Here is a 25,021-nt window from a genome sequence, read left to right as displayed (position 1 = left end):
CCGCCATGATGTTTTTCAATAGAAGACTAAGATGCCGCCTGGATTTGGTCAAGCCAAACGTCAGAAGGGACGTAGAGAACCGGCAATTTCAAGGCATGAATGAAAGGCCAACTAGAACCTTCCAGATAGGTCAACCAGTTTTGGCCCGGGACTACCATACCGAGAAATGGCAGCCTGGAACTATTTGCACACGACTAGGACCACTGATGTATACCGTGGACATTGGAGAAAGCATAATAAGGCGCCATGCTGACCAGATCATAGAGTCATCCGAAAAAGGACAACCTACACGCCTAGTGATGAAGCAGAGATACCCATAGTATCTACCTCCGATCCGGTGATACTGGAACCAGATGAACCCGACACTAGCATTGAAGCCGAATCGACCTTGCCAAAAGAACCTACTACACCACCGAAACCTACTACACCACCGAGTCAGGAAGCCTCCAGAGAGACTGAATTTGTAATTGATTAACTTCAGCAAATGTGTAGATTATTGTTCTTGTAAAAATGTTATTTAATGATTACTTAAAATGTTATGTACTATTTATCTAAAAGGGGAGGAATTGTAGTGTATGTACCTTTTAAGAGGAACTATGTTTTTGAAGCCCCTGTATACTGTAGTACCAGTAGTGACCACTCGGGTATATAAGCCTGTGTAGCGTCTTGTGTAGTTAGTTCACCTCCAGACTTTGTTCACTTGTTAAATCAACTCCTGCATTCCGTGTCTCCATTAACACACGGATCTAACAAATTCCTCCAGTAATATGACATCATGAAGTTCCTCTCCAGGAAAATGAACAGAACCTTTGCTGTCTTGCCTCCCCCAACCCTCTAAATTCCTTTTTTTGATACTGGAGCAGAATTTTATATTCTCACATCAGAAGGAAATCCACAGCAAAAAAGAAAAAAAAATTCTAACTGTTATCTCTAACCAGCAGTTTTAAAGCATAAAACGCAGCAGCAAGGAATAACGAAGAAACAACAATAACTATTCTGAATTAAAAGGGAGAACCCATTTCTGTACAGTATATGCTGCCTTTAAGCCATGGAGATAAGGATTCTGCAAGTTATAAAGTTATTAGGCAAACCCGTCGATGATTTGTGTGTATGCGCCTGGGAAGAGGAAAGAAGAGTACAAACTTCCTTTGTGCACCCTGCAGTATTCAATTATTCCAGAAAAATCATTTAAAGGAGCTTCTCCATAAACATGGGCTTTATATCTAACTGCAACCTAAGTGAAAACACCTTACCAATGTTTGGTGGGGGTTTGGCTGCAGACCATGCTTGCTTGCTGGAATCAATTTGGCGTGTTGTTCACCTTTCTAAAGATTGACCAGGACCTGCTCCTCTTGGAATTTTGTCTAGTGGATTTTAAAAACAAAAAGAGACGGCGGCTCCTCTGGTGGCTCAGATCTGACCCGACCGTGCTGAGCACTACCCTGTCGCCCTCTCCTCAGTAAAATGCTCCTCCTCAAACTTCTTTGCCACATCTGTCCCCCGCCACCCCCTCCCCCCCCGGCCAAATCTCCAAAACAGGTATGAAGAATTCATGAATTTGTCTCTAAGATTGAGACTTTCTCTTGCCTCTTACTGCTTCTCCCCCACTGTTCCCGACCTCCCCCATGTTCCCACTCACCCTGCCCCCAATGCTTCCATCATTCTGCAGTTTAAAAAAACAGGCTTTGCATCGGCTCCTTTATTCCTTGCATTTACTTTTTTCTTCTTTTTTCCTCTCCCATCATGTAAAATACATTCCGACATTTCCTGCATCAAAGGTGCTATATAAATGTGTTACTTTAGTTAGTGAGAAAATGCACTTACTGCTACTGAACAACACAACGAGAAAGCCAGTGTTCCATCCCTAGTTTGCTTTGAATTAGCTGATCTCAACTAGCAGTAATAGAGATGCTACAATTGACCTACTTTCTTGGCACAGGAAGAGGAACAATCAGCCAGGATTCTGTCTCCAAACAAATACGCAGTGACTCAGCTAGAAAGGGCACATGTTGAAGTTGGGTAATGATCGGATTAGGCACGGCTGAAATGTCCCTGTGAAAGATGGCCAAGAGCAGCTATGGAACTTGTACCCCCACAAGCTCACCATCAGGAGAGTGAGGGGGCAGAGGAAATTGACTCCCAGTGCATTCACCTGTCCATCTGCGCTAGCTAGCAAATTGATTGGTAGATGCCCCTACCTTATCACCTGATGCAAGTGCTTTGCATCTGGTTAACTGTATTGTCAGCCTCACAAACACTGGAGTAGACTTCCAGCAAAGTAGCATCTGAAGCAGGCTTTGGAAATACATGGGGTACGTGGGGGTAGAAGGTTAGTACAGGAAACTTTCGTTTAAACGGAGGTTAAATCTCCGGAATGCTCTATCCACCGACAAAATTCAGGAGTCGGTTCAGATAACTTTTTTTACTTTTCGTTGCTTTTTTTCTCCATTCCTGGTTCTGCAAGCGTCTAGCTGAAGCTGTTGCTTAGCTGCAGAGACGCTTGCAAGCTGCACCGACTGTTTTTTGAAGCTGTTGCTAAGCAACAGGGTTTGTTGCTAGATACGGAGCTCAGAAGCTCCGTATGTTTTAACATTAGCGCTGGTTTCTCCGGCAGTGTTAATCGACCGGCACCAGCTCGATCCCGTCAGTGCCGGATACCAGAGAGTTTCCTGTACTACTCCCTTTTAATAAAATCTTTGAATAAATAGTATCCCATACCACCATCCACTAGAAAGTTCATATCTGCCAAGTAGCAGTATCAATTAATTGTTGAAAAGAATTTAAGCCCCACTGTTAGTCACTTCTTTCATCGCAGGCTGTTTTCTTCAGTAAACCAGTGAATGTTTGTTCTCACTATTCCTCATAGTTCAGTTCAGCGCAGTTTTTTCCAGTTAAGTCCCCTGGGTTGCTGTGGCATTTTTTAATTTGAATGTTTTCCTGTTAAGTATTGTCTGCAATTAATGTTGCAGCCTCTGCAGTTTTTTGTCTCTACGTTTCCTTACTACTTTCATTTTCGGATAAGAATGATGTTATGGGATCTGAGGTGATAATCTCTCAAGTTTTCTCTTCATTTTTCCTATTCATTACCCTGTCTGCCTGGGCCTTATACCAACAGCCTCAAACGGCCGCTATGCTGACCTGGTTGCTATGGTGCACACTAAATCTCTGGACAATTCCCTTCAATTTTCCTCCTCTGTGGGGAATACCCTGATTGTATCTGAACAGTGGTACTGAGCACAAGGTGGTGTTTCACACACTTGTTGGTATATGAATTACTGGATTGCGATCAGAAGTAAGGAACAAGCTGAATTCTCTCACCCTCACCCAGGTACTGAGGCCAATTGTAGCATTCCAAAATGGCACCCAACTGGGATTAAACAACAGCAGGGACAGGGAATTAAATCTGAGAGTTCCTTGTCTGTATGGTACATTTTCCCAGTAAACTACCTTGGGGGTGCACAGCACCAAGTTCAACAATCATCCTTGGGACTGTTATAAAGTTTGTGTGAGGGAGGAGAGCTGCATATTCTTTACAGTGTCCTGCTCCAAGTTTAAAATGGTTCAGCAGGAGACAGTAAAAGTGATCGAAACCATTGTACTTTCTTCTCAATATCACTTCGCCCAGCTGGCAATGTGCAGGACTTGTGCAGCCAGCAGCAGCATCAAAGATAAACTTGCCAGATATATTAAGGCCAGCAGCTGGGAAAACCTAGTTTTAAAAACCAGGCCTTCCCAAACACGGCAACTTTATCTTTGGTCCTGCTCTCCGCTGCGCGAGAGCTGGCATCAGGAAGATGTGGCATTAGATCAATGTAAAAGCAGCTAAACTGACCTTGGGACAAAGCCATATTGTATCCTACCTTGGCTAAAGAGCTTAAAATGTCCATGAACGTAGAAAAGCTGAGGTGCTCTCCGCAGCCGAGGGAAGACTCATTTGAGGAGACATGGCTTCCATTCCTGGAATGCTGCATAAATATAATTGTTCCCCTAGCCACTGTACAGTGATGTTCTGGCTGATTCTTTGTTGCAATAATAACTGCCTGAAACTGTAGGGTGATAAAGCCTGTCTAATAATCAAGTTAGCAGCTTGTAAACCATAATTTATGGAGCAGTCAAGATAACTTGTACTGATCGCTGGTGTCATACTTGCCTCTCCAAGCTCAGCCTCACTGTTCATACAATGGTATAACCGAGAAGCTCCCCTAATTGGCATTCATGTCATTTGATTAAAAAGGGACTATCACTATTAACACTTCCGTTTTATTTTTAAAAAGGTTACAGAAAACAGTGATTAACATTTTTTTTCCCCCTTGCCTATTTCTGAATAATTTTATTTTGGGGGCAGTTACCTATATTTTTCTTTAAACAGTGACCAAGTGGGGGAAGCTGACTCCAAGAAATTGCTGAGCCCAAATGCACAAGGGAGCTGAATTAACATCACTCGAGATTTATGACAGGCTTTAGATAGGGCTTGTATAACAAAACTTTCATTTATGGAGCATCTTGATTATCTTCTATGTTTCTATTAAGGCTAAAGGGATCAAGGGATATGGGGAGAAAGCAGGGACAGGGTACTGAATTTGGATGATCAGCCATGATCTCATTAAATGGCGGAACAGGCTCGAGGGGCCGAATGGCCTACTCCTGCTCCTATCTACTGTTATCATGTAGCTGAAAATGTCTCGGAGAACAGTTCACACAATGAGTTACTTTTACAGTGACTTGTTATGTAAGCAAATACAGCAGCTATTCTGCATCCCCACAAACTGCAAAAATAACCACATGGGCCGCGAAATTTGATTTTGTAGCGCCGGCCGTTATGGCTGGTTTTCTTGAAAAAAAAATGGCGACCATTTTGGAGAGGTCGGTAGCGCTGCCGTTGCCTACGCTTGCCTCCAATGTAAATGTGCAGATCATGACGTCAATCGGCATGCAATGACTGAATTGACGCACAACTGCGATTTAGACGTCGCCGCACTCCATACCGCCCTTTCCTAACCATGCACGGAAGAACGTGCATGCAGTAGTTGTACAGAGATGCTGTCAGCGCTTCTTAAACATCTTTCAGGTAAGTTTCAATTTCAGCTTTTGGAGTGGATTTTTTATATTTTATTGGAGTAGTAGCCTGGTGCAGTACATTTAAAATGCTGTTAAAGTGTGCAGGGAGTGCTGCTGGACACTTGCAAGGCTTTGGATGTTAAAGGAAGGCCTCTGAGAATATCAGTTGCTCTCTGGGGGCTGAAGTTGAAGTCCCCCTTGGGCTGGAACGTCATATGGAGTTGAATCAGGCAGCAAAGGGGACAAGCTGCATGCAGAGAGAAGAGGCAGAAGCAGAAGAGGAGGAAGCAGATGGCCCCTTTCTGGCCAGGATATCCGGGATTAAATCATCCACCTGCGGTACTAGTGACAACAACCCCAATTCCCCTTTCAAGATTTGTCTCACACCTTACCTTCCCTCTGTTACTGACCACCACAGCATCCTCTTGGCCACAATACTGCAATAAAAGCCACCACAAAGTAAATTTTCCAATCTCTCTTTATTCATATATGCATGCAATATTGCTTCAAAAAATCAACTATCCCCCTTGTGCATTCCCTTAGTGATTGTCTTGTGTGTGCCTTTGTCTGTCCTGGTGATGTCACGCAGTGCTACCCCAGTGGCTGCAGCATGTCTGCTGGAAGGCTGCTGACTTTCAGTGGGGGACACTGCAGATGGCCTTGCAGGACAACCTCAAGGAGCTTGTGGCTGGGAGTGTGAAATCGAGTGACATTGTTTCTTCTTGTTCTTCACTCTCCTCTCCCTCTTTTTGGTCACTGACTGGCTGCATTTCTTGGGTGTCTGAAATGAGGAAGGCACAAGGGTGAGGGGAGGGCAGAAAAGCAAGAGGTGCATGCTTACACCATGTGCAGCTTGTACATCAGAAGATATTGTGGAATGAGGGGGATGTGAGAAGGAGGATAACGTATGAGGATACGGGCATCTTATATTCAGCCCCTCCGCTGGCCAAAGGCTCAGCCATGCCCCTGCCAAGAATGGCCAGCACCGGCTCCTCCAAGGGGGTGAGGTGAAGCTAGGAATGCGAGGTGTGCCTCCTGTTTGGTAGAGATTGTTGGTAGGTGAGTGATGGGGCATAGGGTGTCGTGCATTGAGCAGTGTGTGAGGCTAGTGGTGCAGTTGATGATAGACAGCTTTTGAAGATGCATTGACTGACCTTGACCACTCATCTGCCGTGAAACTTCTTTGGGCACTGGGGCCAAGTCCTAGCGGCGACACTATTGGCAGTGACCGCCTCGGCGATCTGGTCCCACATCCTTCTTTCTGAAGGGTCTCCTTGACCGCCTGTGGGTAGAGGACCTCTCTTCCAGTCTTGACCCCCTGCACAAAGCTCGAGTGCTGCGTGCGTGACCCTGGGTGCCCTTTCCCTGGCCTGTTGAACCATTTGTGTTGGTGCTGAATCACTTTTACCATTTTTTACATGCAGAAGGCAATTCAGCTTTAAGAGATGAAGACTGCCTAGTTTGGAATGACTTTTTAATGTTTTTTTCACAAGACAGTTGAGCTTTAAGGGCTTAAGGCTGCTTTCAAAAATGACAGCCTTGCTTTAAGAGAATGTAGCCTCGCTTTCGGGACGCTACAGCGTCGCAACATTAGGCATCCTGCTGAGCGCACAGCCTGAAGCAGTGTGTTCGTCGCTGGGCTGTGCGCTGAAATCATTCAAATCAGCAGGCAGCGCTTTCTAAACGGGCGAGAGCAAATCTTGCCATGTTGAATTTCTAGGCCTCGGTCTCTTTTTTGTGATTTATGTTGGTTGAGGGAAGATTGTTGGCCAGGACATCTGATGAACTCCCTGCTCTACCATAGCTTCTCTAACATCAAGCAGATGCATCCCCAGTTTTAAAGTTTTCATGTAAAGAAAAGCACCTCTGACAGTGCAGTACTTCTTCATTATGCACTGGAGCATCAGCTTAGATTTTGAGGTGAAGGCCTGATGTTGGGCTCGATCTCACCAACCTCTGAAACAGAAGCAAGTTGTACCAACTGAGCCAAGCTTGCATATGCTTAATAGGATTTACAGTGGAACTGCGTAGGTTGGATGGGAGAGGTGGGGTGCTTCCAAGGAAGCCATGTAGGTCTGGACAGAAATTTTCCTTGGTCATGTATAGGCCAACAATTCTCTTCTGACCCCTCCCACACCCTTAATGTAATTATGGACAAGAACATCAGGTTTAGATTTTTTTAAATCATTTACAATGTATGATTTTGTTTACCAATCGTCACAACACTGCCCCCTCTTGGCCACACTTGCTGCTTCTTCCCGTCATCACGCACACTATGAAGCATACTCTCATCTTGAAAACCTTTCAACATGGCACCTACTAACCCACTTCTACTCTTCTTGCAAGAGAAGTTGGTACATAACAGAAAGGAGAACAGGAGGAGGTCCTAACACCATTGGAAGAGGCCACTCAAAATTATTGGCAGAGAGAGGGCACACAGCTCTAGAGGTCATAAGTAGCAGAAGTGTTACAGCATCATTCCTTCCTTTTCTCTCTTTCTACTTAACTCTCACACACGTTAAGAAAATTCCATAATTAGCCTGGAGTAGACCTGTTACTCCATGAAGCCGAAAGATAGGATTCCCTAGCACAGAGGAAACTAACACAATAATTTGTAATATTGAATATATTTGCACACGTACGATCATAAGTTAGCCAATGTTGAATCATCTCATTATAATAGCAGGCCTGTTGTCTGCCTTCACTCTTCTTCCCTCTTTCGTTGGCTAGGGCGCAGTTCTTGGTCCTTATCGAATAGCCGTTCCTATTATACAGCATTTGTTGTTTCCTTCTATTTGTGGCCATTCAGTTCCATCTATCTGGTCCCGTTGTTTCACAAGTCCAGACGCAACTCCCCAAAAGGTCAGATGCCACCTCAAAGTAAGAATATCTTTTTCGACCTTAAAGTTTTGCTTAATCAGCTGTCTTTATGATCTTATGAGTAGTGTGTCACCACCAAGTCATTTCTTCGCATTGGCAGTCTTGACAATGTCATTTGCATATATTCATTTTGCCCCCTCTGATCCATGCCTTTGTCAGCTCCAGACTGGACTATTGCATGCTGTCCTGGTTGGCCTCCCATCCTCCATGCTCTGTAAACTTCAGCTCATCCAAACTCTGCTATTTATATCCTAGCCTACACCAAGTCCCAGGCGTCCATCACTCTACGTTGCATCCCGGTCACCCAACACCTCCAATTTACAATTCTCCCCTTCCCATCTCTGTAGCCTTATCCAAACCTACAATCCCCTCCGGAACTCTCCATTCCTATGACTCTGGCCTCTTGTGTATTCCCCTCTCCTTGCGCCCCAGTATTGGCAGCCGTGCCTTCAGCTGTTCAGGCCTCAACGGAATTCTTTCCCTAAACTCTTCCACTAATACTTCTGCCCTTTTAAAGCCGTTCTTAAAAAGCACCACTTTGACCAAGCTAATAGCTCCTCTTTTGGTTTGCCGTCCATTTTTTTGTCTGATTGCACCAAAGAAGAGCAGGGGAACTATCCCCAGTGTCTTGGCCAAAATTTATCCCTCAATCAACATCACTAAAACAGATTATTTGGTCATCTTCAAAAGTACTTCTTTAGCTATACAGCACTTTGGGGCATCGTGAGGTCAATAAAAGGCGTTGTATAAATGTAAGTATTTTTCTTTCTCTCTTTATGCCTCTGTGAAGTGCCTTGGGGTGTTTTTTTATATTAGGACCACTATATAAATTCAAATTGTTTTAGGATGTCATGGATAAATAAAGGTTAGAAACAAATTAACATTGAAGAAGGGTGCTTATGAGGACTAGCAAGTATAATTATGATATAAATTCTAAAGGAGTAATGAGAAAATAAGCGGCATTAAAAGCAGGATAAGGAAAGCTAAGAGGAAAACATTTTCAAAAAACCCATCAAAAGGAACAGTATTTTACAATATATTATTCAGAAGAGAATTGTTAAAAGTGAGGTAAGACCTCTGAGAGGAGAGGATTATCAATTTGTAGATGATCAAAAGTGGATATTTAATAAGTACTTTGCATCAGTCTTTACTAAAGAGAAAGATATCGGAGAGCAGGTGAATCCTGAAGTGGTTCAGAGCAAAAGGAAAGTTAGTTAGACGACAGGAGACCTACTGGATATATCCTAGGATCATGAGGGAGGAAATTATATTTTGGTACTCTTGTTGAGTGACAGGGAACTGGAGACTGGCAAATGTAGAATCAATTTTTAAAAAGGGAGACAGCTAGTCTGGCTAATTACAGGCCAGTTAGTTTAACATTTGTGGCAGGGAAAATATTCAGAGCTTTTAATTAAGGATGAAATTACCACATATCTAGATAGAGAAAATAGTTAGAAGTAGCTAGCAAGGATTTCAAAAGTGACAATCATGCTTGACGAACCTCAGAATTCTGAGGAGACAGAGATGGTAGAATTGTAGAGTACATGGACTTTTGATAAGTTTTTGATGAGATTCCACACAGGAGATTGCTACAGATAATTAAAGAGGTACAGAATTAGCAGGAGAATAGCACTGGATTAAAAATTGGCTAGAAGGGGAAAAACCGGTAATAGGAATAAGGCAGTTTTTCAGATTGGTTGGGAGTGGGTAGTGGGTTCAGTTCTGGGGCCACTTCTGTTCACTGTACTGTTCAATAGTTTGGATACAAAGAGGGAGTGATGTTCAAATTTGCAGATGATATCAAAATAGGTATCATTTATTTTAGAAGATCAAAGAAACTTACAAAAGGATAAGCTGGGGGAATGGGTTAAAAAGTGATAGATGCCATTTGATGCCAGTAAGTGTGAGGTGATGCATTTTAGTAGAAAAACCCAGCTGTAATCATACTTTGAATGGAAGTAGGCGCAGTGCTGTGGAAGAGCAGAATGATTTGGGGGCACTGGTTCACAGGACATTAGGTGCATCACCTCTGGTTGATAAGGCAGTAAAAAAAAAGCTAATTGAATTCTAGGTTTTATCACAAGAGGTATACAATAAAATGTCAAGAGGTAATGATCCTATTTAAAACCTTAATACTCACAGTACTTGTACAGTACTAGGCTCCACACTATAGGAAGGATATTGAGACGTTAGAAATGGTACAATGCAGATTCATTAGGATGCCTAGTATAAGGAAATACAAATATGAAGAAAGATTTGAAAAATTGGGGCATTTTTGTTAGAACAGTACAGATTAGGTGGTGATATGGTAGCAGTGTTATGAAAGTGTGGGACGGGAGATAGGAACAGACTGTTTTTAATAGTTATGGGGTCTTTGGAACAAGGGAGATACAAGGTTAAATGTAAGATTTAGAACAGAGGGTAGGAGAAATCCTTTACACAGTTGTGAGGCTGTGGAATTCACTTTGAATTGTGAGTTGAGGTAGAAACTGTTAACATTCAAGATCGGATTAGAAAGATGGATGACGAGATATGAGAACAGTGTGGGTAATCATGATTACGACTATTTGCTTGCATAGAGGGTAACCACTGACACGTATTGGTTGGTTTGAATGGCCTGTTTTCATGTTGTAGCTTGTATGTATTTCTCTGTTGCTCAATAAATTATTTAGCAGTAATCCTGTCAAAGGGCTTGCATATTGTGTGTACAAAGACAATGGGATAGCTTGCTCTCAGTGAATTAATGGTCATTAGTCCAGAAATATTCCAAAATTCTCAACGAATATACATTCCATTGAGAAATAAAAACTCCACAGGAAAAGTGATCCATCCATAGCTAACTAAAGAAGTTAAGGATAGCATTAGATTAAAAGAAGAGGCTTATAATGTTGTGAAGAATAGTAGTAAGCCTGAGGATTGGGAGAGCTTTAGAAACCAGCAAAGAATGACCAAAAAATTGATAAAAAGGGAGAAAATAGAATGAGTAAACTAGCAAGAAATATAAAAAGAGATAGTTACAAGTATGTAAAAAAGAAGAGAGTAGCAAAAGTAAGCATTGGTCCTCTAGAGGCTGAGACCGGAGAAATTATAATAGGGAATAGGAAATGGCAGAGACTTTAAACAGATATTTTGTATCTGTCTTCATAGTGGAAGACATAAAAACATACCAAAAATAGTGGGGAACTAAGGGGCTTTTGAGAGTGAGGAACTTAAAGTAATTAAGATCAGTAGAGGAAAAAGTACTTGAGAAACTAATGGGACTAAAAGCTGAAAACCCCTGTACCTGATGACCTGCATCCTAGGGTTCTCAAAAAGGTGGCTACAGAGATAGCGGATGCATTGGTCGTGATCTTCCAAAATTACCTAGATTCTAGAACTGTCCCAGCAGATTTTAAGGTAGCAAATGTAACCCCACTATTCAAGAAAGGAGGAAGAGAGAAATAGGGAACTACAGGTCAGTTAGTCTGATATCAGTTGTCAGGAAAATGCTGGAATCCGTTATTAAGGAAGTGATAACAGGGCATTTAGAAAATCATAATATGATTAGGCAGAGTCAACATGGTTTTCTTAAAGGGAAATTGTGTTTAACAAATTTATTAGAGTTTTTTGAGGATGTAATTAGCAGGGTAGATAAAGGGGAACCAGTGATGTAGTATATTTGGATTTCCAAAAGGCATTCGATAAGGTGCCACATAAAAGATTGTTATGCAAGATAAGGGCTTATGGTATATTAACATGGATAGAGGATTGGTTAACAGACAGAAAACAGAGTAGGGATGAATTGATCATTTTCCGGTTGGCAGGCTGTAACTAGTGGGGTGCCACAAGGATCAGTGCTTGGGCCTCAGCTATTTACAATCTATATTAATGACTTAGAAACATAGAAGATAGGAGCAGGAGTAGGCCATTCAGCCCCTCGAGCCTGTTCCGCCATTTAATGCGATCATGGCTGATCATCCAAATTCAGTACCCTGTCCCTGCCTTCTCCCCATATCCCTTGATCCCCTTAGCCTTAAGAAATATATCTAACTCCTTCTTGAATATATTTAATGAATTGGCCTCAACTGTCTTCTGTGGTAGAGCATTCCACAGGTTCACCACTCTCTGGGTGAAAAAATTCCTCCTCATCTCAGTCCTAAATGGCTTACCCCTTATCCTTAGACTGTGACCCCTGGTTCTGGACTCCCCCGCCATCGGTAACATCCTTCCTGCATCTAGTCTGTCTAGTCCTGTTAGAATTTTATAAGTTTCAATGAGATCCCCTCTCATTCTTCTAAACTCCAGCGAATATAAGCCGAATGAAGGGACCGAGTGTAATGTATCCAAGTTGGTTGACAATACAAAACTAAATGGGAAAGAGCCTGCAAAGGGATATAGATAGGTCAAGTGAGTGGGCAATAAGGTGGCAGATGGAGTATAATGTGGGGTTATTCAGAAGCTATTCACCTTTGGTAGGAAGAATAGAAAAACTATTTTTTAAATGGTGAGAAACTATTAAATATTGGGGTTTAGAGAGAGTTAGGTGTCCTCCTACAGCAAACCGAGTTAGCATGCAGATACCGCAAGCAATTAGGAAGGCAAATGGCATATTGGCCTTTATTGCAAGGCGGCTGGAGTACAGGAGTAAGGAAGTCTTGCTACAATTGTACAGGGCTTTGATGAGACCACACCTAGAGTACTGTGCACAGTTTTGGTCTCCTTATCTGAGGAAGGATATACTTGCCTTCGAGGCAGTGCAACAAAGGTTCACTAGATTGATTCCTGGGATGAGAGGGTTGTCCTGTGAGGAAACATTGAGTAGCTTCGGCCTATAATCTCGAGTTTAGAAGAATGAGAGGTGATCTCATTGAAACATATAAGATTCTGAGAGGGATTGACAGGGTAGATGCTGAGAGGTTGTTTCCCCTGGCTGGAGAGTCTAGAACTAGGGGGCATAGTCTCAGGATAAGGGGTAGGCCATTTAAGAATGAGAGGAGAAGGAATTTCTTCACTCAGGGTGGTGAATCTTTTCAGTTCTCTACCCCAAAGGACTGTGGATGCTAAATCGTTGAGTATATTCAAGGCTGAGATAGATACATTTTTGGACTCTGGGGGCATCAAAAGATATGGAGATCAGGCGGGAAAGTGGAGTTGAGGTTGTAGATCTGCCATTGAATGGTGGAGCAGGCTCGAGGGGCTGTATGGCCTACTCCTGCTACCAATTCTTATGTTCTTAATGTTCTTGTGTTTGAGGCGTTCAGGTAGCATGTATGTTGAGAGAAAGGAGGATCCCTCTAAGTGAATTAAAGATGTTTACATGTGTTCCAGGTACACTGGTTAACTTCATTGTGCTGACCCCACCTCCAAGTATCCTATTTAATTTCCTGATCTTGTTTATTCTGTGCATGGTGCTTCCATTCCCTTTTGTGACAGTTTCTTAATGCCTGAGCATGTAAAACATGCCCGAATTAGTTGACATAAGCACTTACTCGCAATCGAACAGATGGGGAGGCAGGTTGACAACACTTTTATATCATTGATGACTCCAGTCAACCAAGCACTGGGTCTTCTGCAATTAAATTGTACTCCTTCAGTCTGTGATGTGAAGTCGTTTTCCCCTGCTTCTGCCCTGTGATTTGTGTAAAATACAAGATATGTTAGCAGTGCAGTTGGAATGAACCCTGTTTGAGAGGGGAAAAAAAGGAATGGACATTCATGTGTGCGCACACACGAGAAGTGATCATGGGAGATGGGCACTTTTGTTCTAATTATTGACCATTCACCCAAGTTGAATTTAACTTTAGGTCCTGCATATTTGTCTTATTTAAATAGAGATTTTTTTTGTGCTCGTCAAGGTGAAAGATGGTCAATGCAGAGGAATGGAACGCTTGCCACTTGAGGCACCTAGTATCAGATTCAAGCATACCCAAGTCATTTATCACACAGCCAGATGTAGAATAAAGCACCCCCTCTACTCTGCTCCAGAATATGCCACGGCACCAATCCTAAAAAGCCTAAATACCCATCCTCAACATTCAAACGCATGCACTTTCCAGGAGAAGGAACTGTGACCGATTTTCCCCCACCCACCTTTTTGACTCCTTTGACAGAGTTCGACCTTACTCCCTCTCATGATCACCAGTCATTGCCTCCTCCCCCTTTTTTAGAAGTGCATCTTTGTGGACATTGGGTGAACATGGGCTCAGGCATATCTGTGATTTCCTGCCCAGCTGAATAGTCTGCCAATACTCACTGTCAAAGCTTACCTATGAATAAAGGGCAGGTAAGGAATAATGGGTGAGATAGCGCAGGGACATTGCTGTCTGTGGAACAACACCCAGCAAGGAATCAGCAGCTTTGGAATAGGAAACATTGTAAGAACAGGAAAATAAAAATTAAGTGTGTTATCAGTGCACATTAGGATAATGGGTGTCAACTGTGGCTCAATGGAGCATGCTTTCCTTCTGTCAGACAGTTGTGGGTTCAAGCCCCACACCAGACACTTGAGCACTTAAGTGCTGACACTCCAGTACAGTGCTGAGGGAGTGCTGTACCGTTGGAGATGCTGTCTTTCAAATAAGATGTTAAACCGAGGCCCTGTCTGCTCTCTCAGGTGGATGTAAAAGATCCCATAGCGCTATTTGAAAGAAGAGCAGGGGAGTTATCCCCGGTGTCCTGGCCAATATTGATCCCTCAACCAACATAACAAAAACAGATTATCTGGTCATTATCTTCTTCTTAGGCAGTCCCTCAGAACCGAGGATGACTTGCTTCCACATTAAAAATGAGTTCTCAGGGGACTGATGAGCCCAGTGCGGGACCTACAGCCTCTGTCACAGGTGGGGCAGACGGTGGTTGAAGGGGTGGGTGGGTGGGGTGCTTGGGTTGACTTGCGCTTGCTCCCGGCGAAGAGACTCTGTGTTCGGCGCCTTCCTGGATGCTTCTCCTCATTATCGCATTGCTGTTTGTGGGAGCTTGCTGTGCGCAAATTGTCTGCCGCATTTCCCACATTACAACAGTGACTACACTCCAAAAGTACTTCATTGGCTATAAAGCGCTTTGAGACATCCGATGGCCATGAAAGGCGCTATATAAATGCAAGTCTTTCTTTCAGAAACTAAGCTGGCATTAAACCGAAGCCCCGTCTGCACTCTCAGTTGGACATATAGGATCACACAACGCTATTTCGAAGAAGAACAGCGGAGTTACCCTGGTGTCCTGGCCAATAGTTATCCCTCAATCAATATCACAAACCGATTATCTAGTCATTATCACATTGCTGTTTGTGGGAGCTTGCTCTGTGCAAATTGGCTGCCGCATTTCCTGCATTACAACAGTGATTACATATCAAAAGTACTTCTTGGCAATAAAGCGCTTTGAAACGTCCTGAGGTTGTGCAAGGCACTATACAATACAAGTCTTTTCTTTTACATTAGCTGTGATGTGGCCAGTTCAGTGGATAGGACAGAAGACCGTTATGAAACAGGGCTGGATTGCACAGGCACATGGCAAAGGCAGCAATCAAACAACTGACTTTTGATGGTTGGTTTTCAATAATCAACATTACCTAGTTGCTGCCACCCTCTAAACCGGGCTCTGATTCAAAATTGGCTAGGGTTCCATCATTTTCACTCAGTCAGCTTCAGGCAATATGGGTGAGCAGATTTTCATTTTGTTCTCCTTGGTAGTTTTATCTGTGGTTTTTCATCTCTAAACAAATAAGAAACAGTCTAATATATAAGATAAAAAAGTAAGAAAGACCACTGATGCTAGCAATCTGCACTAAAACAGAAAATGCTAGCATTACACACTAAGACATCAACAAGGGCAGTAGCAGAGTGGTTGGGCATCATCAGAATACTTTCCAAGGAGTAGCATGTAGATGAACAACAGGAGGGGAGCAAGGATGGAGCCCTGGGAGACACAGGAGGTGATCACGATGGCGCGAGAGGAGAAGTCATGATGTTGATTGACCAGTTGCATGTTTCCAGCATTTTTCTGTTTCTGCAGTTGAAAATAAGCTAGAAGGAGTGGGCTCAATGTGCCAATTAGTTTTTTCTCATTCTATATTTTTCTTTCTAGTCAATTAAGTGCAATTTTCAGTGGTGACTGATCCCAGCCATGCTGGTCCCCTGTGTAACAATACCCAGTCAGTTAAAATATGCTCTGCATTAGCACAGGTACATACCCTGTAATCTGTCTCCACCCTCCAGAAGGTTAAACTGAATTCTTTATGTCCTCTGCAGCCATTTCTCTGTCCAGGGAAGAAACAGATGTGCAGAATAGGGTTTGCACACTCCGGTCTCGTGCTTCGGTCTGGTGTTAAGTTATCAGTATGTGCGGAATTCATATCATCTGACTGTACAGCTGATTTCAGATGTACAGCATTTTTTATTTGAGGAAGCTTAAGTGAACTGGGCCCATGTTGCATAACATATCAAGGTTGGAAGTTGTAGAACAGAAGATGAGATGGATGAAGAGCTGATGGTTCAGTAGCGCCAAGCTTTATATTTAAGAACTGTGGATTGTAGGAGAAAAGGTAGACTGAAGGAGTCTGATGTTTTTGTGGTGTTCTTCCCTTTCTTCAAACAGTCAGGTTGGAAGTTGATTTTGACAGCAGTGACCTCTATCTACCTAGCAGCCTGACCAAAGCGGTTGCACATCGACACATTGCAAGGTCAGTTAATGCATCTCCTAATTGTTTTGGTTTATAACAGGATGGCCTTATTTTATTTTCCAGATTTGCATGACATAGGGGTTAATCTAAAATGCAATGTTTGGAGGTTGAGTTTTGCTCCAGACGTGTACGGTCAGTGTAAACTGCACATTAATCCACTGGTACTCAGTCACACTAGCACAGAAGGCAGTCCTGTGACTGTTACAGCAAGTGAGAATGGCCTTGTAGGCATAGCTTCTTACATCACAGCTTCAGATGCTATGACAAACCTGAGTGCAGGTGTGACTTGCAGCCCAGATTTTGTAAGAGGTGCCGACAGAAGCCACTTTATACCCACAAGAGTCTATGATGGTGAACTTTGGATATGGGTTCCTGTGGAAGTTTTGATTTTAATGCAGCAGAAGTATTTTTTCCCCATTATTTTAGGAATGTTGGAAGATAAGAACAGGAGTAGGCCATTCAGTCCCTTGAGCCCAGTCCACCATCCAATTAGATCATGGCTGATCTATACCTCAACCCCATTTACCTGCCTTTGCTCTATATCCTTTGATACCCTTACCTAACAGAAATCTATTGATCTCAGTCTTGAAAGTTTCAATAGACCCAGCATCCACAGCCATTTGGGGGAGAGAGTTCCAGATTCCTCCTACCCTTTGTGTGACGATGTGCTTTCTGATTTCATTCCTGAATGTCCTGGCTCTAATTTTAAGATTATGCCATCTTGTTCTAGATTACATCACCAGAGGAAATAGATCATTACCCTATTGAATCTGTATCATTTTTAACACCTCAATTGGATCACCCCCTAACCATCTAAACTCATGGGAATACAAGCCACGTTTATGCAACCTGTCCTTATAATTTAATCCTATTCGCTCCAGTATCATTCTAGTAAATCTGCCCTCTCGAAGGCCAATATATCCTTCCTGAGGTGCCGTTCCCAGAATTGAACGCAGTATTCTAAATAGGGTCAGACCAAAGGATAACTTCCTCCCCTTTGTATTCCAGTCCCCTTGAGATAAAGGGCAACATTCCATTAGCCTTTTTGATTGCTTTTTTGTACCTGTCTATTGGCTTTTAGAAAAGCAACGGGTCAAGTTTTGCAAACCAAGTATATTGGTTCAGGATTCATGACACCTGGCATTGTTTCAGTAAAGTCTGCACTTACAGATGGTGTGCTGGATCCCAGAGACCTGAGCCATGGAATGCAGGGATGCAGGTTTAGTTCTCACCATGGCAAGTGAGTTAACAGTTAGGCCATGCTGCTGTGGAGGAGGTGTCAACTGGAGACCAGGCACTTCCTACAAGAGCAATAGGTCTTTGCAGAAGCCTAGGAGCAGACTGACTATCCAACCAGGTACAGGCTGACCCAGTTCTAGCCCCATAATTAAGAACTCCATTCATGTTCTCCCCCTAACCCCAAAAAAAAATTTAAAAAGCAGTACAAGTTATAACAGAATAATAGCTACCGTTGTGGAGGATTTTGACTGCTGACTTCAGTTTGTTTAACCAGTGGGTCAAGGAATCTTTTTTTAAATTCAGAAATAATGGTCATAGTTTGTGTTTGTGGGGATTATAGGGTCAACCATACCTTTGGGATGTTTCTTGTGGCTTTAAGGTCATTAAAGATGTTTCCTACTCACAAGCTTCTTAGGTCCTCGTGCATTGTTTCCCCAGTCATGAATCCAGGCAAACAGCCTTCTCCCAGGCCCAAGCCAACCACCTTTAGAAGAGCCAGAGTAATCCTGGGTTGTGCTCTCTCTCACTGTGTACAACTGTCTGCTTTCAGTTTGATGTGATTTTATTTTCTTCTTCCTGCCCCTCCCCCCCCGGCCCCTCATGTGATGCCAGTGCACCCAAGATGACGAGCTTGCCATGAGGATTTACTAATGCCTCAAGTCCCTCTTCATTTTCTTCACTGTGCTGCATATGGGACCTAACTGTAGCCCTCAGTTAGATTTTACTATTGATGTTATCCATTTATTTCAAAAGGCTTAACATAGAAAGATTAGGCTCTAGTTTCCTATAACTAACCAAATATTGTGTGCCCGCAGCCGTGCTGTGCAGCGCAGCCTGGCTATAATCAGACTGGCCAAGCAGAAGAAATCCAAGAAGAAGGAATACTGCATGTACTACAACAGATTCGGAAAGTGCAATCGAGGGGACAATTGTCCCTACATACACGACCCTGAAAAAGTAGCAGTCTGTACAAGGTGCGTCTATATCAGTGAATTTGATTATTAACTATTTGTTGGGTGAATTTTTATTATGCTCATCAAAATGAGATGCCTTAAAATTCAAAAAAAATTACAGTAACTTGGGCATTTACAGATGGAGATGGGCAGCGCAAACAGAGAGAGTACAAAGTGGAAACCCATTCTTTTGCAGAACTACGTTCATATCTGATGTCGGAATGATGCAGAGGGAGTTCTGGATGGCACTCTGCCCATGCCAAACCTAATTTGGGAACAGTGTTGCATGTTCGTATATACCAAGTGTCTGACATTGCAATAGGAGACCTCAGTACTAAAACCTTCCATTTTCCCCGTTGTTATACCAGCCAACTCGTTTCATTTCTCTTTATTTTAGTGGTGTATACTCATTATGTAAAGTGACTACTGTGCAGTCAAAACAGCACTCCTATGGAACAGTCGCAAACAGTCACTTCAGGCCTATAGAAAGCTGCAGGGCCACATGGCAGTTTTTAATTTCCACTTTTGTTTTGGCAGATTCCTACGTGGAACATGCAAAAAAACCGATGGTACATGTCCTTTTTCGCACAAAGTTTCAAAAGATAAGGTAGGGGTTTTATATTTATCATAGTGTAAAATGAAAACATCTTGAAGGGTTGTCACTTTCATTGAGGCTGGTTTCTTGATGCTGCATCGATGGATCAGTTGGTAAGTGTACTTTAGAACTGAGCCGTTCACACCAGAATAACTTAGTCTGTGCTAAATTAGCTAATCTTCCATGGGGCAGTCAGAAGCATTGGCTACAATTGACTTCGGCATCCTTAAACTAGGGAGGGAGAAAATCAGCCGGGGCTTCCCCTCCTGATCATTACACAGTGACTCTTACTGGAATGTGGACAATGGGTGAGAACAGGGTCAAATCTGCCTGTGATGTCCCTCCCCCAATCCATGTGAATATTAACTTGCCAACAGCCCTTGGGATTAAAGGGACAGTGGAAGTGTGGATATGAAATTCACTAAGGAACAGGAAACAGAGAGTAGTGGTGAATTAGTGTTAGTGTAGTGGTGAACGGTTGTTTTCAAACTTGAAAGAAGTATACAGTGGTGTTCTCCAGAGGTCAGTATTAGGAACACTGCTCTTTTTGATATATGTTAATGACCTAGACTTCAGTATACGGCATCATTTTAAAGTTTGCAGATGACACAAAACTTGGAAATGTAGTAAACAATGAGGAGGATAGTAACAGATTTCAGGAGGCCATGGGCAGACACATGGCAGATAAAATTTAACAGAGAAGTGCATTTTGATGGAATGAGAAGCGGCAATATAAGCTAAATGGTACAATTTTAAAGGGGGTGCAGGAACAGAGAGACCAGGGAGTATATGTACACAAATCTTTGAAGATGGCACTATAAGTTGGGAAGACCATTAAAAAAAAGCATAAAGGCTTTATTAAGAAAGCATATGGAAGTTCTGCTAAACCTTTACAAACCACTGGTTCGGCACCAGCTGGAGTATTGTGTTCAATTCTGTGCACCACACTTTAGGAATGATGTCAAGACTTTAGAGAGGGTGCAGAAAAGATTTACTAGAATGGTACCAGGGATGAGGGACTTCAGTTATGTGGAGAAGATGCTTAAGAGGAGATTTGATAGAGGTGCTCAAAACATAAACGGTTTTGATAGACTAAATAAGGAGAAACTGCGTAGCAGAAGAATTGGTAACCAGAGAACACAGATTTAAGGTGATTGGCTAAAGAAGCAGAGGCGACATGAGGATTTTTTTTTTACGCAGCGAGTTACTGTGATCTGGAATGCACTGCCTGGAAGGGTGGTGAAAGCAGATTCAATAGTAACTTTCAAAAGGGAATTGAATAAATACTTGAAGGGGAAAAATTTACAAGGACAGAGTCAGGGAGTGGGACTAATTGGATAGCTCAGATACCCGGCACAGGCATGATGGGCAGATTGTCCTCCTCTGTGCTTTCATAGAATCATAGAAATTGACGGCACAGAAGGAGGCCATTCGGCCTATCGTGTCTGTGCTGGTCGAAAAAGAGCTATCCAGCCTCATCCCACTTTGCAGCTCTCCAAGTGCAGATCCAAGTACTTTTTAAATGTGATGAGGGTTTCTGCCTCTACCACCCTTTCAGGCAGTGAGTTCCTCTAAACTTCTCCGTATCCTACCATTTATTGTGTATTCCCTTGCTTTGTTAGCCCTCCCCAAATGGATTACCTCACACTTCTCCAGATTGAATACCATTTGCCACTTTTCTGCCCACCTGACCAGTCATAAGAACATAAGAACATAAGAAATAGGAGCAGGAGTAGGCCAATCGGCCCCTCGAGCCTGCTCCACCATTCAATAAGATCATGGCTGATCTGATCCTAACCTCAAATCTTCTATCACTCTGCATCCACCCGAACCCATGTGATCTCCCGGGAGAGGCGAAAAACCAGATAAAGACCCAATGGCCAATTTGGGAGAAAAAAATCTGGGAAATTCCTCTCCGACCCATCTAGGCGATCGAAATTCTTCCAGGAGATCACTCTGTCCCTATATTTTCTACAGTACTTACCTTCTGTAAAGGCGATCTCCACCCCAGCCAGGAACAGGAATAAAACCATCTCCTGAAACCTAACAGAATTAGAACACAGTAGGAGCAGAACAAGGCTACACGGCCCCTGGGCCCGCTCCACTACCCACAGGGCCATGACCATTCCGAACCCAGACTCATGTCCAATTTCCTGCCCGCTCCCCGTAACCCTTTATTCCCTTTACTTCTAGGAAACTATCTATTTCTGTTTTAAATTTATTTAATGATGTAGCTTCCACAGCTTTCTGGGGCAGCAAATTCCACAAACCTACCACCCTCTGAGTGAAGAAGTTTCTCCTCATCTCAGTTTTGAATGAGCAGCCCCTTATTTTAAGATTATGCCCCCTAGTTCTAGTTTCACCCATCATTGGGAACATCCTCACCGCATCCACCCGATCAAGCCCCTTCACAATCTTATATGTTTCAATAAGATCGCCTCTCATTCTTCTGAACTCCAATGAGTAGAGTCCCAATCTACTCAACCTCTCCTCATATGACCACCCCCTCATCCCCGGGATTAACCGAGTGAACCTTCTTTGTACTGACTCGAGAGCAAGTATGTCTTTTCTTAAGTATGGACACCAAAACTGTATGCAGTATTCCAGGTGCGGCCTCACCAATACCTTGTACAACTGCAGCAATACCTCCCTGTTTTTATATTCCAACCCCCTAGCAATAAAAGCCAACATTCCATTGGCCTTCTTAATCACTTGCTGCACCTGCATACTAACTTTTTGAGTTTCGTGCACCAGGACCCCCAGATCCCTTTGTACTACAGTACTTTCCAGTTTCTTGCCATTAAGATAATAACTTGCTCTATGATTTTTCCTGCCAAAGTGCATAACCTCACACTTTCCAGTATTGTATTCCATCTGCCAAATCTCTGCCCACTTACTTAGCCTGTCTATGTCCCTTTGCAGGTTTTTTATGTCCTCCTCACTCACTACTTTCCCTCCCATCTTTGTATCATCTGCAAACTTTGATATGTTACACTCGGTCCCCTCCTCCAAATCGTTAATATAGATTGTAAAGAGTTGGGGACCCAGCACTGACCCCTGCGGAACACCACTAGTTACTGGTTGCCAATCTGAGAACGAACCATTTATCCCAACTCTCTGCTTTCTGTTAGAGAGCCAATCCTCCACCCACGCCAGAATATTACCCCCAATCCCGTGATTTTTTATCTTGAGCAATAATCTTTTGTGTGGCACCTTGTCAAATGCCTTTTGGAAGTCTAAATACACTACGTCCACTGGTTCCCCTTTATCCATTGAGATCTTCCTGCACTCTGCACTCTGCAGCTTTCTTCCTCACTATCAACCACACAGCCAATTTTTGTATCATCTGCAAACTTCTTAATCATGCCTCCTACATTGAAGTTTAAATCATTGATGTATACCACAAAAAGCAAGGGACCTGATGCTGAGCCCTGCGGAACCCCACTGGAAACTGCTTTCCAGTCACACAATCATCCGTCGACCATTACCCTTTGCTTCCTGCCACTGAGCCAATTTTGGCTCCAACTTGTCACTTTCCCTTGGATCCCATGGGCTTTATCATTCTATGATTCAAACATTGGCTGCACAGATCATACGTGAAGAATGACCACTGGAGCAAGGTACACGAGGGCAGCCAACGCCTGTGGCACTGCAGCAAATACGAGTCAGCATCTTCTGGAAGGGAGGAGAAAAAATTGGCAGAGGGGAGCAAAGTACAGGAAACTTTCTGGTATCCGGCACTGACAGGAACAAGTTGGTGCCGTCCCATCAAAACTGCCGTATAAACCAGCGCTAATGTTAAAACATATGGAGCTTCTCAGCTCCGTATGAAACAACAAACCCTATTGCTTAGCAACAGCTTCAAAACAGTCGACCACAGCTTAAAAGCGTCTCTGTAGCTAAGCAACAGCTTCAGCTAGATGCTTGGGAGCCACGACTGGGGGAAAAAAAAGCAACGAAAAGTAAAAAAACTTATAGGAAACGGCTCCTGAATTTTGCCGGTAGATAGAGCTTTCCGGACATATAACCTCCGGTTAAACGAAAGTTTCCTGTAATGGTTTCTTAATCAGCTTGAATCCCAGAGTAATCCTGCACTCTGATAATAAACTTACTGATACTGGAAGCAACTTTACTTTTCGATTTGTCCAGATCAAGTTTCATGGCAGGTAAATATGATCTTTTTTGGGAATGCACCAAGGAACGGCTCCCTTGGGCTATGTCAGCATCAGATTCAGTAATAGCTGTCCTCCCTGCGGTGTTGTATGATGTATGAATATTTCATCGGGTTTTATTCCACTTCCATGTGTAGTGTAATAGATAGAAAACATTTTATTTGACAGCAGTATATTAAACAATACAGGTTACATTGTAAACTGTGAAAGTGAAGCTTTTTAATCAACATTTTCTGTATCATCAAATGCTGCTCTGCTCAGAAACACTCCTAAATCTGTGTATGTTTGTGTTTCCCCCCCTTCTTCAATATAAGAATATATAATATAAGAATTAGGAGCAGGAGTAGGCCATACGGCCCTTCGAGCCTGCTCCGCCATTCAATAAGATCATGGCTGATCTTCGACCTCAACTCCACTTTCCCGCCCAATCTCCATATCCCTTGATTCCCCTAGAGTCCAAAAATCTATCTATCTCAGCCTTGAATATACTCAAAGACTCAGCATCCACAGCCTTTTGGGGTAGAGAATTCAAAGATTCACAACCCTCCTGATGAAGAAATTCCTCCTCATCTCAGTCTTAAATGGCCGACCCCTTATCCTGAGACTGTGACCCCTAGTTCTAGTCTCACCAGCCAGGAGAAACAACCTCTCAGCATCTACCCTGTCAATCCTCCTCAGAATCTTATATGTTTCAATGAGATCACCTCTCATTCTTCTAAACTCCAGAGAGTATAGGCCCAATCTACTCAATTTCTCATAGGACAACCCTCTCATCCCAACATGAATCTAATCCTGTCCTCAATGCATGTCTATAAACGAGCTTTTCCAGCAGAATTTACTGGCTACTATCAGCATTGGAAACTCTGGATGATTTCACCTCCTCTTTCTACTTGATGTTTCCATTTGTGAGGGGTCCAAAACTAGGGGCCATAAATATAAGATAGTCAGAAATAAATCCAATAACGATTCAGGAGAAACTTCTTTACCCAGAGAGTAGTTAGAATGTGGAAGTTGCTATCATATAGAGTAGTTGAGAGACGAATAGCAGAGATGCATTTAAACCGAAGCTAGATAAGTACATGAGGGAGAAAGGAATAGAAAGATATGCAGATTGGGTTAGGTGAAGAAGGGTGGGAGGAGGCTTGTGTGGCGCACAAACACCAGCATGGACCAGTTGAGCCAAATGGCTTGTTTCTGTGCTGGAAATTCTATGTAATTTAATTCTACACTGAGTACACAGTCTAATGCGAGCTTATTCAACACTGACCAATCTTCTCTTCAACCTACAATGAAAGCTCTGGATTCAGGAGAATGACAAAGCCCCCTGATGTTCATGACGTCCAGCAGTTATATATACCACAACATTTGTTGATGACACTAAGGTTTGGCCAGGTGACAAGTGTAAGGGAGAAGTGTTCAAAGGGTCATGGATCAAGTAACAAATGTGTTGAGGGTTGGCAATAAATTG

At 42.9% G+C, this 25,021-nt stretch overlaps 1 protein-coding gene and 1 long non-coding RNA gene across 4 annotated transcripts in view; one reads left to right on the top strand and one right to left on the bottom strand.

Moving 5' to 3' along the window:
• Positions 1–1,922, bottom strand: part of LOC147114655 (uncharacterized) — a 53,386-nt gene extending 51,464 nt beyond the window's left edge. Inside the window, exon 1 of the long non-coding RNA XR_015078973.1 lies at positions 1,825–1,922. This is a non-coding gene — a long non-coding RNA (uncharacterized LOC147114655). The remainder of the gene's footprint in view (positions 1–1,824) is intronic.
• Positions 1–25,021, top strand: part of zc3h3 (zinc finger CCCH-type containing 3) — a 311,770-nt gene that overhangs the window by 171,091 nt on the left and 115,658 nt on the right. For all 3 annotated transcript variants that reach the window (XM_085992499.1, XM_085992500.1, XM_085992501.1), the window contains exons 6-8: positions 16,510–16,594; positions 18,649–18,807; positions 19,324–19,393. In XM_085992499.1, coding sequence (XP_085848625.1) covers positions 16,510–16,594; positions 18,649–18,807; positions 19,324–19,393 — 314 coding nt within the window. The remainder of the gene's footprint in view (positions 1–16,509; positions 16,595–18,648; positions 18,808–19,323; positions 19,394–25,021) is intronic.

Source organism: Somniosus microcephalus, chromosome 7, assembly GCF_052327205.1.
Source record: "Somniosus microcephalus isolate GS21.2 chromosome 7, FLI_Smic_1.0, whole genome shotgun sequence".
Taxonomy (NCBI): Eukaryota; Metazoa; Chordata; class Chondrichthyes; order Squaliformes; family Somniosidae; genus Somniosus; species Somniosus microcephalus.
This window is presented reverse-complemented; position numbering and strand designations above follow the sequence as displayed.